This window comes from Athene cunicularia, assembly GCF_003259725.1.
Source record: "Athene cunicularia isolate RWA chromosome 26 unlocalized genomic scaffold, athCun1 chr26_part1, whole genome shotgun sequence".
In the NCBI taxonomy this organism is placed as follows: Eukaryota; Metazoa; Chordata; class Aves; order Strigiformes; family Strigidae; genus Athene; species Athene cunicularia.
The window spans coordinates 1,854,994-1,872,863 of record NW_020799136.1 but is presented as its reverse complement, the minus strand read 5'-3'; the positions used below and the strand labels follow the sequence as shown (position 1 = coordinate 1,872,863).

At 55.7% G+C, this 17,870-nt stretch overlaps 1 protein-coding gene across 1 annotated transcript in view; it reads left to right on the top strand.

Moving 5' to 3' along the window:
• Positions 1-17,870, top strand: part of PLXNA2 (plexin A2) — a 105,219-nt gene that overhangs the window by 27,134 nt on the left and 60,215 nt on the right. Inside the window, exons 2-6 of the mRNA XM_026864207.1 lie at positions 4,210-4,310; positions 9,082-9,205; positions 10,178-10,331; positions 11,503-11,599; positions 15,013-15,127. Coding sequence (XP_026720008.1) covers positions 4,210-4,310; positions 9,082-9,205; positions 10,178-10,331; positions 11,503-11,599; positions 15,013-15,127 — 591 coding nt within the window. The remainder of the gene's footprint in view (positions 1-4,209; positions 4,311-9,081; positions 9,206-10,177; positions 10,332-11,502; positions 11,600-15,012; positions 15,128-17,870) is intronic.

Here is a 17,870-nt window from a genome sequence, read left to right as displayed (position 1 = left end):
GGGATGGGGCTGGAGCCGGGGCTCTGCTCCCGGGGTGCTGCAGGACCTCACGCTCCGGCTCTGCCGATAAGTTCATCCGTCCAGGCAACGGGCTTGGGGCTTAGTCTGGGGTGGGGAATACACTCCTGAAGTGGTGATAGACCTTCTCAGATGTCTGCTCTGAGTGCCAGGAGCGTTCTTCTGACCTATCTTCTCTAAAATAAACAAAGCCAAGTATTTGCAGTTAAAAACTAAATACTGAAACCCAAAGCCCTTTCCAAATAAACCATTCTGCTTCGAACAGAACTGCCCCAGGGGCTGGCGAGGATGAGAGAGCAAATAGAGCAGGCTGTGACAGATGGGAGTGACGTTGGGGCTGCATAGCTGCGAGGTGCTGGTGCCCGCTGGCAGCCGGGTGCCGGGATGGGGATGCCACGAGCTCCCGCGGCCGTCGGAGCCGGGGGGGACCCAGCGGTGGCCACGGTTTGGGGTTACTGGATGCCCGCTGCCGGCACTCGCTGCCTTTGGGAAGGCGCGGGCGCTGCACGGCTCGCAGGCAGGATCTCTCCCTCGGGATCTCTCCTTGCCTGCTCGCTGCCTTGCCGTGGGCAGGCGCCAGGCCACCAGCCGCCCCGCGCCTGCGGGCAGCCACCCCCTCCAGCCTTCCTTGGCTCTGCTGTATCTGGGTACCGATGGAAACATTCCATTCCTCGCTCGAGCCACCTGTGGCTGTAAAAATCTGCCGAGACTGATCCTCTGAAGCCTCGTCCCCGCTTTGCCGCAGAGCTGAGCTGCCGGCGTGGGCAGCGGGTGGGTGTGCGGGCAGGGACTGGGGGGGGGGCGCGCTGGATGCCTCCTCCCAGGCCGAGCAGGATCCACTCCTGTCACCAGGGAGGTGCAGGTGGCCGTGCTGGTGACAGTGCTGGCCGCGGCCGCTGCCGTACCAGAGACTATCAGCAGTCCCTCTGCTGTTTTATTCATCTTCCCTTCTGGTTTTCCTTTTTCTGACTCTTTTTTTTTTTTTTTTTCCTATTCAGCTGCTTCTTGGCCGCCACCCTCTCTTTTTTTCTTCTCAATGGCAATCCGTGGCTGAAGGGGGCATGGGGGGACATTCATGGACTTGTGAGTCTTCCGTCCTTCCCCCCACAATCCGCAATGGTTTTCCTCCCACCAGCAGGCATTGGTGTTCCTTCTCTTCTCTCCCCAGCACAGCATTTCACACGCACAAATGCTTTGGTCTCATAATGGTAATTAGGCTGGCGGAGAACAGTTTAAAAATACCTAAAGCCAAGAGAGTGTTTCTAGCATGCCATCAGGAAGAGTAAGGACATCTGAGCTTTACTTCTGTACTGTCTCTGAAGGAAATAGAGCTTTCAGTCTCTGTGTTCATGATAGGTGTGGGAAAACATATGGATGTATCCTGTTCTTAATTGTATTTTTCGTTGTTTTTCCATGAAAACAAAACATATTATTTAAAGGGTTGGAATATTTTTCGGGATTTGGATCGTGGATGGGAAGGTTGGTCGAGTGTGCGTTGGTACTGTGAGAGCTGGGCAAGTACTGCAAAACCCCCCAACGGTTTTCATGCATGCAAATATCTAAATGCCTTCTGTTCGTAATCTTTTTTAACTTCTTCACTTGAACATTTACTTGGGTATTGGAGCAATGTGGGTTTTCTGGCATTAATTTTTATGAAGGATGAATTTCAAAGTCACAGGCAGAAGTACTGGAGGAAAGCAGATGGTTTATTTTTCCCCAAAGTCTCAGACCTTCCTCCAGCCAGGGACCAGAAACCTGTGACCACAGGGTGTATCTGGGCAGTTGGGGCTACAGAAGTGCTGGCCTAGAGGCACCCTTGGGGCTCTGGGTGCCAGTGCCAGCTCTGCTTTGGTCATCAAATGCTGCAGAGAGGCGAACGGTTCTCTGCCCTGCATGTGCAGGCGGTACAAAGAGAGGATCAAATGGCCCCATTTGGGCTAGAGACGTGCAACTCTGGGCATTGTTCAAAATTTCTGTGTAATTTTTAAAGAATTATCATGTGCAGAAGCCACAGCTTCTGAGCAGAAAAAGAGCCCAAATGCCTAACATAAAATCATCTGTAATGAACTGTTATTCGTATAATTCAAATCCTCCGTTATTTATAGAGCGCTGCGAGAGCATCCAGCTCCTCACAAACATGAAACAAGCCCTGAGCTGCATATAAATCACCGGGACAGATCCTGTCGAGCCTCACGTTGTGGGTGAGAGGCAGGGGATCAGCAATGCCCCATGATTTCGGGGCTGTCCTGACCCCTGGGGTGGCTGAGAGCCGTCCCACCAACACAGCTCAGGGTGCTGGGTGGGTTTGAGGGGACGGCAGTGACCTCCCTCGCCTCATCCTGCGGCGGCTGGTGGCTCCCACGGGGGCTGCCGAGAGCCACCGCGGCTCCGTGGGCTGCTCACTGGGTTCGAAAAACCTGCGTTTGCTCTTGGGTTCCCATCCAGGAGCAGCGCAGCGTCTGCGCTGGGAAATGGCTGGCGGTGGGGTGGGATGGGGAGGGCGTGGGCTGCCCCGAGGGGGCTGTGCCTGCTGCCAGGCTGGGGGGTCGCTCCCGCACCACTGCGGCCGCTGTAACGTGCTTTGAGGTGTTGAGCAGGAGGAAGCGAAGCAGGTAAAAGTGAGTCACGTGCAGCCACCCGAGGCGCAGACGAGACCCTCAGAGGGCACCCCGGGATCAAACCCAAGCCCTTTCTTTTGCACCTCTGTGCTGCTTTATCACCCTCCATTTTTCTTCTCTGTTTCTGAAGCTCTTCACGGACCTCCCAGGCTAAATGCCGGCCCGGCATACCTGGCTCTGCCTCTTGCACCCCTCGGTTCCAGCTCCAGGGCCGCTTTGCTCTTAGCGCAGCCCATGAGCCCTGTGAGTCCCACAGACTTCATCTCGCCGAAAAAAAAAAAAACAAACCAAAAACCACCCAGCCCCGCACATCCACACGCAATTTTTGTTTTAGGAAAAGCTGTTAAGTAGGACTGAGGAAACAAGAAGAATAGCAGCCCTATTGGTGTCGTGTTTAGAGAGGAACTGGGTTCTCACTGTGTCAACAGCACTTGGCCTGAAAGTGGCCGTTGTTTGGCGAGACACTGCTCCTTTCACCCCGCGCGCCCCAGCTGCTGGGAGCCGGGCGCTGTTTTGACCGACGGAGCGAGTGCAGTGCCGACAGTTGTTTTAATTTTCAGCCAGTTGCAGGCATCGCTCCCGAGGCCCGAGGGGAGCGGCCAGCGCTGCAGGAGGGCTGTGCCGGGGACAGCAATAATTATTTATGGTATTTGATAATAGAAATGTAAATACGTTGAAGAAGGACCAGCACCAGCAGGGCCAGTGCTGGAGCCACCACGCTGCAGCATCCGGGCAGGAGATGCAAACGTACCTGCTGGAGGTGGCAAGGGTCGGCTTGGAAAGGTTAAGGTGGGATTTTCCCAAGGACCCATGGTTAAAGCTTGGTGCCGTTTTGGAGCCTTCGGGGTTTTCAGTGCCGATAAATGGGTCAGGACTGTGCTACGCCTCAGCGTCACGCAGGGACCTTTCACATGTGCAGCAGGGGCAGGAGGGGGTTTGCAGGAGCCATCTGGGTCGGTGCTCCCTCGCGCTCTTCCCTTTCCCTCTGCTGTGGCGTCTGCAAGGGACAGGCAGCCCTGGGGGGGTCACGCCTGGGTGGCCAAGTCCGTGCTGGTGCTGGAGGGGCTCGGGGTGACCAAGGAGGAGCAAGTAGTGAAATACCCACGTAGGCTAAGTGAGCTGCCACCCTGCAAAATCCCAGTGAGTTTTATTCCCTGCCGGCTCCCCTCCCTGGAGCAGCTTTCCCCGTGGCACGTGTAAGATAGCAAACTGTAAATCAGGAGGAGAGGACGCGGATTTTGCCGTGGGAGCGTCTCAGGGCAGGGAGGTCGGAGTGTTTCTGGCGAGCCGGCGCCGGCGGTGGAGGCTGGCTGGGCTCCGGGCTGGGGCTCCGCTGTGCCCGTGATTCACGGCCTGGCGGTGCCCGAGGGACTCGGTGACTTCATGACTTGCTCCCCAATATTTCCTATCCTTGGCTGACTTCTGCACGGATGTTGGAACAAATCCGTTTAACTTTGTGAATCCCTGTTGTGTTACTTGACTCAAACTGGCGAAGCAGGACCTGGAGCTTCTCTCACTTCGCTTGCCCGCTGCACGGGGAGCACTGAGCCCATGTGGTTCTTTGTCTTTGCAGGTGTCCCGGGTGCCCGTGGAGTCCTGCGAGCAGTACACGACCTGCGGCGAGTGCCTGAGCTCGGGAGACCCCCACTGCGGCTGGTGCACGCTCCACCACATGTAAGTCCAGCCTTGGCCATGTCACTTGAGGTGCTGGTGACGATGATAAAAGCAGCTTTGAAAGCCACCAAGCGCCTCCCACGCAATCTTTGTAAAAAGCAAATTAGGTTGAGGTTCCTTAAATCCGTTATTCCCTTTCCTGGACGTTCCCTGCTGTTGAAAATCCCTGAGCTCCTGGGAAGGGGGTAAAGGAAAACGAATTCCTGCGTGGGTCGCACACCACGCGGAGATGGTGCCATGGACACGATGGGAAAGCAGAATTTAAACTGGTGGGAACAAAGGCCTCATGTTTTGCCCGTTCCTGCTCACCCAAGATGCAATCCCTCCCAGTTAACGGGGAATTTTGAAAGGCAATAGTAGGCTTGATTATATGAGTGGGACGTTGCTTTCAGAGAGCTTACAGCGCTGGAACAGAGCAGAGCACCGAGCCTTATGAAATGTATCAGGAAGAGATATTTAAATTCTGCAGGGAAAGGTCAGAGGGTCTGTGCAACAGCCGTCCCCGACGGGGCAGAGCCGGCAGCGCAGGGCTCAGAGCTGGCAGCCCCTCACGCGCATCAGCAGGCACAAAGGGTTTGGGTTTTTTTTCAGGGGAGCTCCAGGAAACGCTCTCTGCATTCAGGAGGTGTCTGTGTCCTTCCTTTCTCTCCCCTGCCATAATAACGATCACTTCCTAAGGCGGAAGGGGGACCACCGGGCAGAGGCAGATCGGGGGAGGAGGGGAAAGCCTCGAGGAGGTTGGAGCGGAGGAATAGAAATCCCTCCGGCTGCGTGCCAGCTTGCAGAGCAGCCCCGATAAATGCCTGGAAATCGGGGCGGAGGCAGAGTTCAGGGACCCGCACAGCAGCGCTTGGCCCCTTGCCTGAGGAGCAGGTGCTGGAGGGGGAGCAGGGAACAGCAGGCTCCTCCGCAAATCCGGCCTGGATTCGAGACCGGGGGGCTTTGGGGTGCAGACCGGCTCCCCCCGGCTCGCTTGCTTTGCAGAGGTGTTGCCACACGTGGGGAGGGGCAGGAGAACCGAGGCAGGCGCTGGCCCTGAGCGTCCCGCAGCTCCACGCAGGCAGGGGCTGGGGGCAGCAGCCCCCGTCAGCAGCATGGCAAGGTGGGACACAGGCACCCTCGGCATCTTTTTTTTTTGTTATTTTTTAGCTTTTTTCCTTTCAGGCGAGCCTGTCTGGCCTTACGGCTAGGCCACTGTATGTGCATTTGTGTCCTAAAGCCTTGGCTGTCAGGGCAGCTTTGTCAGAAGGAAGCGCTTTGCATCCCTGGTGATTCCCATCCCCTTGGCTCTTCCCTCGGGACAGCGGCTGGGACAAAAGCCACCGCAGCCTTTTGATAGTGAGGGGACGGGGAAGCGAGGAAAGGGATGAAGTGAGGAAAGGGGACACGCGCTCCTCAGCCTCTGGCCAGAGCTGCAGGTCTGCCGGTGCTCCCAGGAACCGGCTACAGGGATGCGAGAGCGTCCCCTGCCCTGGGGACAGCGGCCGTGTGGCTGCATTACGTACCTGGGGGGGGTTGGTGCTGCTCCTCAGGCTCCTGCAGCAGCTCCTCGGCAAGGATCACCGAGTGCTTTCCTGATGCTAATGAACGGAATCTTCATAAACCACCTAGGAAGCAGGTAAAGGTTGTTATCTTCATTTTGCAGAGAGAAAACCCTCAATGTTAAGAGGAGAGAAAAGTGTCATTTCCTCTGCCCTTTTGGCCGTGACATTTCAGCATTAACCTATTCCCGACAAGGGTTTCTTCCCTGATGGTATTTCTCAACCCTCTCTTCAAGTGTCTGCACATTCCTGGTCTGCTTGGAGCAACAATCATTTTTCTTTAGCTTTTGTCTTAAGCTGTAAATAATTGAGTTTATCTTGCTCTTCCTGAAGCCTCTGTCATATTTGTTTGGAGGCCCCAAGTGCTGGAGCGCTTGTGTTTAATTTGTCATCTCTCTCCAGTAATTCTTACGTGTCCCTCCTGCCAGATGGACCAGCTGCTCCTTTGCTCAGTGGAAGGGTTTCGGGTCAGGCTGCGGTTTCTGGGGGCTGGTGAGAAGGGTGAGGGGCAGAAGAGGAGCCGGGTTTGTCCTTGAAGGAGCAGGAGAGCAGCTGGCCACCAGCGCGGCGCGGGCAATGGTGCACACCAGCGCTGAGTCTCAGTTGGGGATTGAAATCCAGTGGTTTTCCCCCTCTGCTTGTTGTGGGGGTTTTCTGCCCCGGTTCAGGGTCTGTGTCCTGGGGGTACCAACCCCACCAGGCAGCTCGGGGAGTCGCTGTGCAGGAGCTGGGCCCGCGGAGGAGCAGGGCAGGCTGCAACGGGCACCTGCCATCCACATGGGCAGTTGCCAGGGGCTTAGCTGAGGGTGTGGACGTGCAGGTACTGAGCTATCAGGGAGCCAGAAAATAAAACAGAATTTTAAATGTGTTGGATGTCTGAACAGGTACAGATGTGAGATAGATGGACGGAGCACTGCCCCCTTCCAGGTGGCATCAGGAAGAGTCTCCTGCCTTCCGCGCCACCAGCCAGAGAGGAATAATAAAGGAAAAGTGAAAGGAGTTGTCCTGGGATAAGCTTTCATTATCATAGAGCTTTCCTTGTGTGCTTCTCTCTCTTCAAGGCCTGAGTGGGGGCTTAAGGCTGTGCGGCACAGTGGGGCGCTTGCATACACGTGTGCGTACCTCGAATTTAAGGGTGGCGATAGCGGAGATGCTCATGAGGGAGCTGCCCGTGAGGTGAGATCGGTGAGCTCTGGGACCAGGAGTCAGTCACGCTGGGGCACGGGCTAACCGGGGCAGCTCAACCGATGAACCTGAACCCGGAGGCAGCCGCCGCAGCCCGGCAGCTGCCCCGAAAGAGGAGCTCGGCTCGGTGGCAGCCGCGGGCAGCTCATGCCTTGCTCCGGGCTTTGAGGAACCTTGGGCACAGGATGTTTGAGAAGGTGCTGAAAACCAGCAGGACGGGGAAGGTGCTGGTCCTGTGGAGCTCCTCGGCTCAGCCGGGGGACCCCGGAGCAGCAGCGTGATGCTGGGACAGCCCGTCCCTGCCCCGGGGATCTGCTTGATGGGATCCTGTGCTCCTCCTCCTCCTCTGCTCTGTGGGAGCAAGCAGAGGTCTCAAGGAGAGTGTTGAAGAGTCTCTTCAGCCCAGTGGGATTTGAAACCTGCAAGACTTCCATATGCTGCTCTCCACAAGTGTGTTATTGTCTACAGACCTATTTATCTCTGTTAGGGCTGTTGCCATAAATAGTATGATAAAAAAGAGCCATTCCAGCGAGTCAATGAGATAAAGGCTCCAGTCAAGAGCTCACTTTAAAGCTATCTTACAGATTCACTTAAACCTCAATAATTCTTCCTTTGGCAGCATTCATATTTAGCTCCATTATACTCAAAAAAAAAAAAAAAGGAAAAAAAAAAACGAGAGGGTGAGGAGAACAGCACCAGCGTTTGCCAAGGATCACACGGGTGGTTTGGAAAGGGAAAGTGCAAACTCTACTTTTCTTAATCGAAAGCAAACGGCCCCATGGGGAGGATGGTGGTCCACTGTTTCAGAGCGGGAGGCCCTGGTTGTGCCCGGCACTTGTCAGCTGCCCAGAGCTCGATGTGCGTGGCAAACCTCAGCCTCTGCGTGGGCAGGAGGTGTTTCTGCTGATGCGTGTGTGTGTCTGGGACCGCCTGAGCCGCTCCGCAGGGAACCGGGAAAACAAGCAGTTTGACAGCAGCACCTTGTTAATTCAGGTAACATATACACTCAGGTAACTGTCAGAGGGGAACTGGCTGGTGGCATGTGGGGCTGGTGACAGCATCTCGATCCTCTGACCTTTGCGCCACCGACTGAAATAGAGTCCAAGATCTGCAGTGAGTGAAAAGTGATAAAGTTTGCTGATAGCATATTAAGACCATTAATACCAAAAGGCCAGTGTGTCATCTGCACCCAGGGAGGGAGGTTGGAAGAAAAGGATTTTCCCTCGATGACATAAAATAGAAAATCACTGAGGGATGCCAGTGCTGTGCTGCAGTCTCTGATGGTTTGAAACACCAATAATTCTTCCTTGGTCTCTCAGTGGGTGCTCCTCTACCTGCTGGAAGCAATTTCACTCCACTCCAAGGACACCTGCAATAGAAAACCAGGGATAAGGAGCCGTCCCGGAGCCCGCGGCATGCAGGAGCAGCCCGAGGCTCCTGGGCTGCCCAGGGGCTGCCATTCCTGCTGGTGGGAGTGGGAGAGAGCTGGGAGCTCGAGGTGTGAAAACCAGCCGAAGTGCCGCCGGCAGCTGCTGGAAGGGCCCGTTCCTGGCCCTGCCACGCTCCAGGAGGAGGCGATTAATGAACTATGTGTTTTTCTTTTAATTAGAATGGAGGCATCATCTTGTTACTGCCTGTTATTGCTTTACGGTTTAGTTTCGGTGCAGATGATGAATTTATGGCTTGTGGGGGCCCCGGCTGAGCAGCAGCAGAGCGCCTGGCTCGCCCCGCACCCACAGAGCCCGCTGGCACATGGGACTTAGTAGTTCTGGGTCACGTCCCAGTGCAGGTGGGACTGGGAACTGCTTGTGAGATAGTTGTGGTTTGTCTTTCCTCTGATCACAGCGTATTTTTCAGTTCTCTTTGGTCCTAACCTGAAGTCTGTACCCGATACCTGGTCCCGGTGCAGAGCATCTCCCAAATCCTGCTGATACCTCCCCGTCCCCCGCCGAGGCTCTGCCCTCCTTGTTCAGCAGGAGCACCTCGTGCTGTTCGACATCTTCCCCGCGTGCTTTGTGGGTTCTGACGTGTGCTCTGTGCTGCAGGTGCTCGCCGAGGGACAGCTGCGAGCGAGCCGAGGAGCCGCACCGCTTCGCAGGCAGCATCGGGCAGTGCATGAGGGTCAGCGTGCAGCCCAGCAGCCTCTCCGTCTCCGAGCACAGCCTCCCGGTAGGTGCTGCGGGGAGGGGGACACCTGGCAAGGACAGGCACTTCCACCACTTTTCGGGATCACAACGTACACTCCGTTCTCCAGCCTTTCTCCCTTCCCGCCAGCACAAATGTTTTCTCATGAAGTCAGGCTCGCAGAGGGACCGGGGAGGAAAGGGGTCATCCGAGCCGGGGATGGCAGAAACAAATTCCCCTTCCCCTTGGGCCTCAGCTCACATTTCTCTCGGTCTGGTTTCATTAGCTGTTGAAAAGAAAGGCTTTGTTTCCCAAAAACCTCATCTGTGAGCTGTGCTCAGGCCTGGCTCTCTGAGGCATCCCAGCTGTTGCTCTCCCAGCGCCCCGTGGCAGCTGGCCTTGCCGCAGCCCCTTCCCGCTCCCCGCCGGGGCCGGCTGCCCCCTCCCGACTCGGTGGGGGCTGTTGGGAGCCCACACACCCCTTCAGGCTGGGGTTTGCCGTGGGGACAGTCCCCATGCGTGCCGGGGTGCGTGGGGAGTTGCCCGTTGGCGTGCCGGGGGCTGGGCTGTCTCTCCCGCGCAGGCAGCAGCGGTCGCGGGCGTTGGAGCCGGGGAGGGTTGTTGGGGCAGTCGCTGCCGCTCTTGTGTGTGTGAACACGCTGCTGCTGCTGCCACGGGCTCCTGACGGGGGCACGGAGGGTGGCAGTGCTTCTGTAGAGCAACCGGGGGGGACGAAAAGCTGCCATTGCCTCCTCCCCTGAACCGCAGTACCCAGAGGCTCAGCAAGGCGGTTTTGTGTCAGTGAAAAACCTGCGTCCTTGGCTTTCTTCTTTCTCCTCTGCTCCCCATGAAAGGGCAGCTGGGCACCTCCTGCGGGCGGACGGGTTATTTAAGGGGGTCAGTACTGAATGGGAAAACAGTGGGTACTGAAAATACAAAGGCGGCTCGGGCAGCTCTGCCTGCTAACAGGTTTGTGCCTGTGTTTCGTTTCCCCTCTGCCTCTCCTCGCGGCGGCAGCTCAGCCTGCTGGTGAGCGATGCTCCGGACCTGGCGGCCGGGGTCACCTGCCTCTTCGGCAACCTGACTGAGGTGGAAGGGCAGGTTTCGGGCAGCCGCGTTGTCTGTGTTTCACCAGCAGCGAAAGACGTTCCTGCCATACCTGTGGATCAGGGTAAGTGACTGACTTCTGGACAGCGATACGGCGTAGGTTTGGAAGTACCTGCCAGACCCTCTGGGGCTGCCGCTGGAGAAAGTCAGGCTCCTGGCAAAGGTCTTTGAACCCAGGGAGCTAAATGTGCTCCGTCCTTAAGAAATGAATCCCACACAGAGAAAGACGGACTGGGAGCAGGCAGCACCACATGCTTGCCCTGTCCTTACACCCTCCCTGCGCTGCCAGACGGCTCCCCAGGACAGGGCAGGAGCCGTCTGTCCCCCGTGGGGTGACTCGTGAGCGGGGCAGGGGCTCACAGCCTTGCCGCACCAAGTGGGTCTGGAGCGCAGGAGCCTTCCCCTTGGCCTGGCTCAGCACCCATGAGTAGGTGGATGCAGTTTCTATTTTTCAGTCCTGAACTTTGTGTTGTTTCTTCATTAATGTCACTGCTGTCATATTTTTCCTTCCCGTAGCCAACATGCTACTTGCTTAAAACTCATTTTCTCCTTGGCATCCTTCCAGGTGTCAACTGTGCATCCCTGCTGATATCTTTGTATTTCTAAGGCATTAGATGGAGCCTGAGACTCGGTGAACGCTGCGGGCCGAGAGCCGCCGTGGTAGCGGGGCTAGCGTAGACTTACCCACAGCAGCTCCGGAAGAGCAATCTGCTCTTAATTAACTCAGTGCTGAGGCTCCTAAAGAGCTTCACTGATGCCCTTGTTTCCAGTATTGTCTCCTATTCTAGTCCTGGGCTGCTTCTCAGAGTAGACTGAATTAATGTTTTTATACCAGAGACAGAATCCTTTAGGGAATGGGATGAGATGCCAAAATGGTTTCAGCTGTGACCCAAGGCAGCGCTTAGACCCTGTGTCTCCAATGCATTTTGCCATCAAGCGTGATGGAGTTTGGAGGCACTGCTGGAGACAGCCAACGCGGCACCCCGGGGTGCTCGAGGGCAGGGTCCGGCCGGGGCGATGCTCAGCCCCCAGCTTGGGGAGCTGCTGCAGACCCACCACAGGTGGGGGTCCTGTCGGCAGGGGGAGCAGGGAGATGAAAGCAACCTGACTTCCACCTTGTACCCCAGCAGCAGATGGCTCAGCGCGCTGGCAGGCGGGGAGCGGTGCCCCCGCGTCTGCTGTCGCTTCCTCCGTTACTGCTGCCGGGACTGACGGGCTCTGGTTTGCATCCCCAGACTGGTTCGGCGTGGTGCTGCAGCTGAAGTCGCGGGAGACAGGGAGGACGTTTGTCAGCACGGAGTTCAAGTTCTACAACTGCAGTGCCCACCAGCTGTGAGTGCTCCCTCCCCGTCCCCGAGCGGGAAGGAGAAAGGGCTGGGAGGTGGATGCTGGGCTCTGGGACCGGCCGGGGGGGTGTCACGCTGCTTGGCTCAGCCAGCAGACATGGGGGGTGGAAGGGGAGCCCACCGGTCCCCGTCTTCTCTGAACTTCTCTGGGGGTGTGTGTGGCTTTCTTTTGCCTTGTGAGACGCAGGCGGAAGGAGCCGGAAAAAAAACCTTAACCTGCTGGTGCCCCCAAGCTGCGCGATCCCGCAACTGTGAACTTGGATGTGTCCTCGCAGGCAGCGGGTGAAGGCAGAGCCGAGGGTCCGGGGAGGTGGGCAGCGGGGAGGAGGCAGAGCCCTTCCACGCTGCACTGCCCAGGAGAGCAGGGTGCTGGCTGCTGCGAGATGCTCCGCAGGGTGACGGAGGAGGGCAGGGCTGCTGGAGGAGATGGACTGAGCTGGGCACCTCCAGGGTGTGAGCGCGGCCGTTGTGTTTGAGATGGAGTGAGCAGCAGCGCTGGCGGCAGGAGCTCCACAGCCTGCCAGCCCCTGGGGCTGGGGCAGAGCAGCCCTGGGAGCCCAATACGGCAGCCCCGGCATGCGGCTGGCACCGTGGGCTGCTCCGTGGAGGACTGGGGGGCTCGGTGCTGCTGGGGGCCTTGGTGCTGCGGAGCTTTGTGGAAACATGGCCCCTGTGGGCACGTGTGCTGCTGGAAGGCAGCACGGAGCTGGCTGGCCTTGAAAACACCTTTACAGCCCTGCAGGGTTTATAGATTTCTCTCTGGAATCAAGGCAAGCTCCAAAGCACCAAAATGAAATGTGGGCAGGACCTGGCAGGCGTTTGGCTACTGAATGGCCGGCCTGACCCACGGGGCTGGGCAGCATCTCCTGTGGCAGGGGTCAGCTGCCAGCTTTGCTGCTCGAGGTGGCGGGTGGGAGTCGGGAGCTGCCAGCACAGCGGCACTCCCGGTCTTTCTGCACTGGGTTTGAAGCCTCAGGCTACTGGGCCTCCCCTGCTGCACTTGGAGGAGGGTTCTGTGCGCTGACAGGCTCGGCTGGCCTCTGGTTTTTCTAGGCATGCGTTCCTTTTCTTTTTAATTTTTTTTTTTGAGCCATAGCACAGAGCAGAGGTACCGGGGTGAGCGGAGCCCTGTGGATCCTTCAGTCGCCACATTCTGCCTCTCGCCATGCCCATACCGGTTACCCCAGTGATCCCAGCCTCCTGTCGCGCTGGCTCTGTCCCCACAGCCTTGTCCCTCAGTCAGGTCCTACAGCGCCAGCCTCTCCCCCAGCAGTGCACACTCGCAGTCCCTGTGCACTCTGGTGGTTTTGAATTTGCACGAGGGATGGCATCATGGGGAGCCCAGTTCTCACCCCGGAGCTGAGGTTTGAATCGGGAGAGGCAACGCATCTTTCCTGGCCCGTCAGTTGGCTTCACCTGACCATGCCCTTCCACCAGCTTGTGTCTGGAGATAAAGTGCTAATGCAGTGGTAAATTCTGCAGCACTTACAACATACCAGACTCGTTATCGAGTGAGTTCAAGAGGGCACGAGCCAGGCTGGCAGGAGTGAATCTCACCGTGCAAAAAAGACGAAGGAATACGGGTCTCAGCCAGCGGAGGAGAGAGACCTGTTGGTTCTGAGCCTCTTCATTGCTGCTGTGAGGGTATCTGGAGAGAGCAGGGGAGCAGCCGTGCCCTCGTGGCTGTGCAGCAGCACAAGTGGTTGTGGGCTGTGACACACGTACCCCTCGGGAGGTGGCATTAGGCTGAGCGGGGCAGGAGGGGGCTGGGGCTGGGCAGGAACGTGCTGCTTTTGCCAACTGGTTCTGTGAAACCTCCCGTGCTGAATCTGGCTGTTGTGAACCCGCAGGCTGAGATGGTTCATCGCTCAGGTGCGTGAATCCCTGCGTCCCCAGGGAGCTGCAGGTGCGTCGGGGAACACAGTGGTGGCTTCTGCGTTCCTTTTAATAAGGAACAAATGAGATGGAGAGATGCGCTTTCTGAAGCAAGAGCCAGTGGTCCTTAAGAAAGCTGGATCAGGATGAAGGACCAAAGGTGGTGACCTGGTGTAAGTCTGAGAGGTCAGGAACCTGCCAGGAGCTCCTCGCCCCTCTCAGCTGGGGCTGAGCAGAGCTGAAAGCAGCAGCCAGAAAACCACAGTACAGTGAGAGGTGCCGAAACCAGCCGTTGGCCTGGAAGATCAGATTGCCCCCCCCCTCACCCCCAGCCGTGCTGGGGGAAGCAGAGAGCTCCGTCGGCACCAGATGGGAAAGCCAGAGGCCAGGGCCAGGCCAGGTGAGGGCACTGGGAGAAGTGCTACGGACCGAAATGGAGACAGAAATGGGTCAAACAAATGAGTAATTAAATAAGCTTGTAGCACTTGATGCTCTTCCCCAGATTTGCATGTGCATGATTAGAATAAGCTTCCTTAGCTATTAAGGTCACTACAAATGCATCAGAAGGAAAATACAATTGAGTTATTAAAGCAGCCCGGGAGGGGCACTGCCCTGATGCCCCCGCCCAGCTGGTGAGAGCCTCTGCCCGGAGACCTCCTTCCCTCATTTTTCAGAGTTTCCTGCCTAAGGCCATGCTCCTGCTTCCTTGGTGATGCTCATGTGTCTGCACTGAGCCTGGGCTGGCTCCAGCACACCCCTGCCCCGGGCACTGCCTGTTCCGGGCAGCACCGGGGTCTCTGGAGCTGCGGGTTACGACATGGAGCTGAATCCCGTGGGCACAGTTTATATTTAATCCAGCAGACGGTCACCAAAACGCTGCCTCATGGCACAGAGGGTTGGCCTCGGAGATGGAGGAGGTGGTTACTGCAGATATTAGCGGCTGTCACGGACTGTGTGGATAACTGGCAGCCAGTTAGTGTGGGGTAAAAACCACCCAGCCAGTTCGCTGGCAGCTGGGCCACCCCGTGTCTGAAAAGGGGTCTGCGTTCTTTCATAAACATTTCATCAGCAGTTAATTTCTTCCAACAGGAATCAAAAGCACTTGCTGGACTCTGCACTTCAAGGCCAAGCAGAAGTGTTACCATTGACGTGAAGCATTCTTGACTTATAAAGCAGCTGATCCAATTTTTGCCAGGCTTGCCTTTTTTTTCCACTTTCTAGAAACTAAAAACCAAGTCTAGTGTCTCTGTAATGTTCTGCTTTATTTTATGCCAATGCAATAGTGCGTGATAAGTCCCAGCCTGTATTTTATCAATGAATGAATTGTGAGGTTGCTTAAAGTCTTTTGAGTGCGAGTTTTCCCAAACCTGTTTGTTACTTTTGTTGTTATCAAAACATCTCTCCAAAGAGATTATTTTCCCATGAAGTACCCTGAGCCTGGACTTCTGGCTAGGCCTGTCTGTTACCATAAAGACCTCCCACGGTGATAACCTCCTCCATAACTTCTCCTTTCCCTGCCCCCAGGTGCCTGTCTTGTGTGAACAGCGCGTTCCGCTGCCACTGGTGCAAGTACCGGAACCTTTGCACCCACGACCCCACCACGTGCTCCTTCCAGGAGGGACGGATCAACGTCTCTGAGGTACCAGACCGGGGTTTCACTACTTCTGAGCTCTTTATTCTTTGCTTTTCTATGGCACAATTAGCATAACCGATGTTTAAGTGAGGCTTTTCAACTTCCCATGGGTTGGGGCTCCCCTATTGGCTGGTATCAAAAAGCGTAGATGCAACTTTAAAGGAGTGTAGCAAGAAAGTGTCAGTTTAGCAAAAACGATGTGTCTCAACCTGAAGGTCAAAGCTGCTCCCACCTCTGACATGTGGGTACTCTCGGGTTCAGTGACAACTGTAATTGCTCTGGTGCTTTCCTTCGGGGAAAAAGACTCCTCAAAAACTCCTCAAAGAGCAGCACATTGCATCAACTCTGCTTTACACGAGGCGTGCAGGGGTTTGCGCGGTGGCAAGCAAAAAGTCAGATGCAGAGCTCTTGGTGGGACTCATTCGGTGGGTTGTGTTGGCAGGTCTGAAATTTATGGCAGGACTAAACTGATTAAGAAGGGAGTTTCAGATGTGAACAGCCCCAGACTTTGGAAAAGAGAATTGATTCGGGTTGCAGCACTGTGGATCAGGAGTCGGCTCTCTTAGCAGTTAATAAAAGGTGCGGGGCTCGAGTCCAAAAACGCTTTTAACGGTTGGAAGGAGGCAGGAGGCACAGCCCATTAACAGCTCTGCCAGAGCTTCTCTATGTCCCAAGGCAGAGGGATCCACGGAGGGAAGGACTTGGTTAGCACAAATTCCTGATCGGAGGTTACCCCCAAGGGGGCCATCCTGGTCTTCACCCTTACGGCCCCTGCACATGGCTTTGTAGCACCTGAAATGCAGGTCCTAAAGCTGCAAGGAAGAAAAAAAAGATTTAAAAGGTGCTTTGAAAATCCTGGGTGTCTTGGGAAGTGGGAAAGGCAGCAGTGGGGACATACACAAATGTTCGAAGAAGGGAGAGTAGCGTTAGCCAACATCAAGACAAACCTTTATCCGTGAGTAATTGAGATAAAGCAGAAAATATGTCAGTGGCCGTGAGAAACAAGTGGCTGAAGCTGCCAGGCTGCTGCTAAACCAATAGTAAACTTGAAACTCAACTCATGGGTCCTTCTGGTTAAAGTGCTGCCGGGATAGATCCGAGGCAGGAAACGTTAATGGACTGCACGTGCGGGGATCTCAAAGCCAAGGGACGGGCAGCGTGACGGGGAGCAGGCGCTGGGCGTTCTGGGAGCACCCAGGACGGGTGCCCGAGGAGAAACGCCCACCCTGGGGACAAACCAAAAGCTTTCTCAGTCCAGTTCAAAGTCAAGAAACTTCCTTGCCGCACAGCAAGAGAAAGCAAAACCCTTTGCCTTTCCCTCTCTGGAGCGATGTGGGGCTTTTCTCTTTCAGACTCAAAGCATCGCTGCATTCCCAGGCTTTACAATTGTAGTCTCAGTTTTATAGGTCTTCAACCCCATGATCTCAGAAGTGTTTGACAAGTCTCTGGTAAAATAGGACAATCCCATTATCTCCATTTTTCTCCTGGAAACGCACAGGACTTGCTTGAGATCACACAGAAAGAGCGAGTGGAGGAGTTGGTATCTCTGCCAGTTCCTGCTGGGATCACAGGACTGTTGCGTCTCCAAAGAACTTCCTCTGTTGTCTTCACCGTGTAGAGGCTGTTTCTTACCAGGGGATGTTACGTGATATCTCACACCTTCCTGGCAATCACTTTTGATAAGGGCTGATGATAACGACACAGATGCTCCAGCCTTCGTCATGACTTGAACACAGAGGCAAAAACAGCCACCAAAACCGAATTTTGTTTGCTTATTGAAGGCAAAAGAATTGCCGCTTGCGTGCGCAGTGCAGTGCTAATGCCTTTATTGCAGACATTTTGCTCCGGCTAACACGACGTGAAATAAAAGCCTCATAAAGAGTTTCCTCTCTGAAAACAATTCAGACCACAATGTTCTCACTGTGTCACAGCCTGATGTATTAGCGGACTGTTTGTGCTCAGCACCACCATCGCTCCCTTCCCAGCAGAGGGTGGTGGGTGGCCGGAGCCGGAGCGGTGCTGCCGCGATCGCCGTGGTGGTGCCTGCGCCGGCGCGTGCTGCCCTACTTTCAGTCCCATGGGCCTCTCCTCATCTAAGTTTTGCACACGTGTTCACACGGGGCTGGAAATTTTACTCGTGCCTTTATATTTAATTTAAGAGAAAATGTCTTGAATATTCCCTTTTACTCCTGGCCCGTCAGGGTTTGTGTCCCACTGGGATTCGATGTGTAACAAACTCCCTTTGATGCTCCTAGGAGTCGTCTGTCTTGAGAAGGGAAAAGAGCTCAAAGCCTCAGCTACTTCACAAGGTGATGGGGGAAAGAAAGCCCTTCTTCAGGAGCTGTACGCTTGCTCCTTGCAGTCTTCTGGCCGTACTGACCGAGCCACATGCTTTTGCCCTGCTTCCATGAAATTGCAATCAAGAGAACAAGGTTTTTCTGTGTCTCCACCTGCCCCATCAACGGGAGTTGTTCACTAAAACCCAAGGGCAGAGCTGGGCGATGCAGAGCACAGCCTCCGGAGATGGGTTGGTGCTTTGTCACGGGATACCGAGTGGCCTGTGAAGCCGTGGGTGAGTGATAACCACGGGCATTTGTGATGCGTGGGAAGAGATGCCGCCCCTCGACTGCCGGATCTCTGGTTTGCATCACGCTGTCACATTTGCCAAAATGAAAATCTATTGCCTGTGTGCGAGGCGCGTTCGGTTTGCAGTCGGTAGGAAAATACAGAACCCTTCACTGCCTTTACA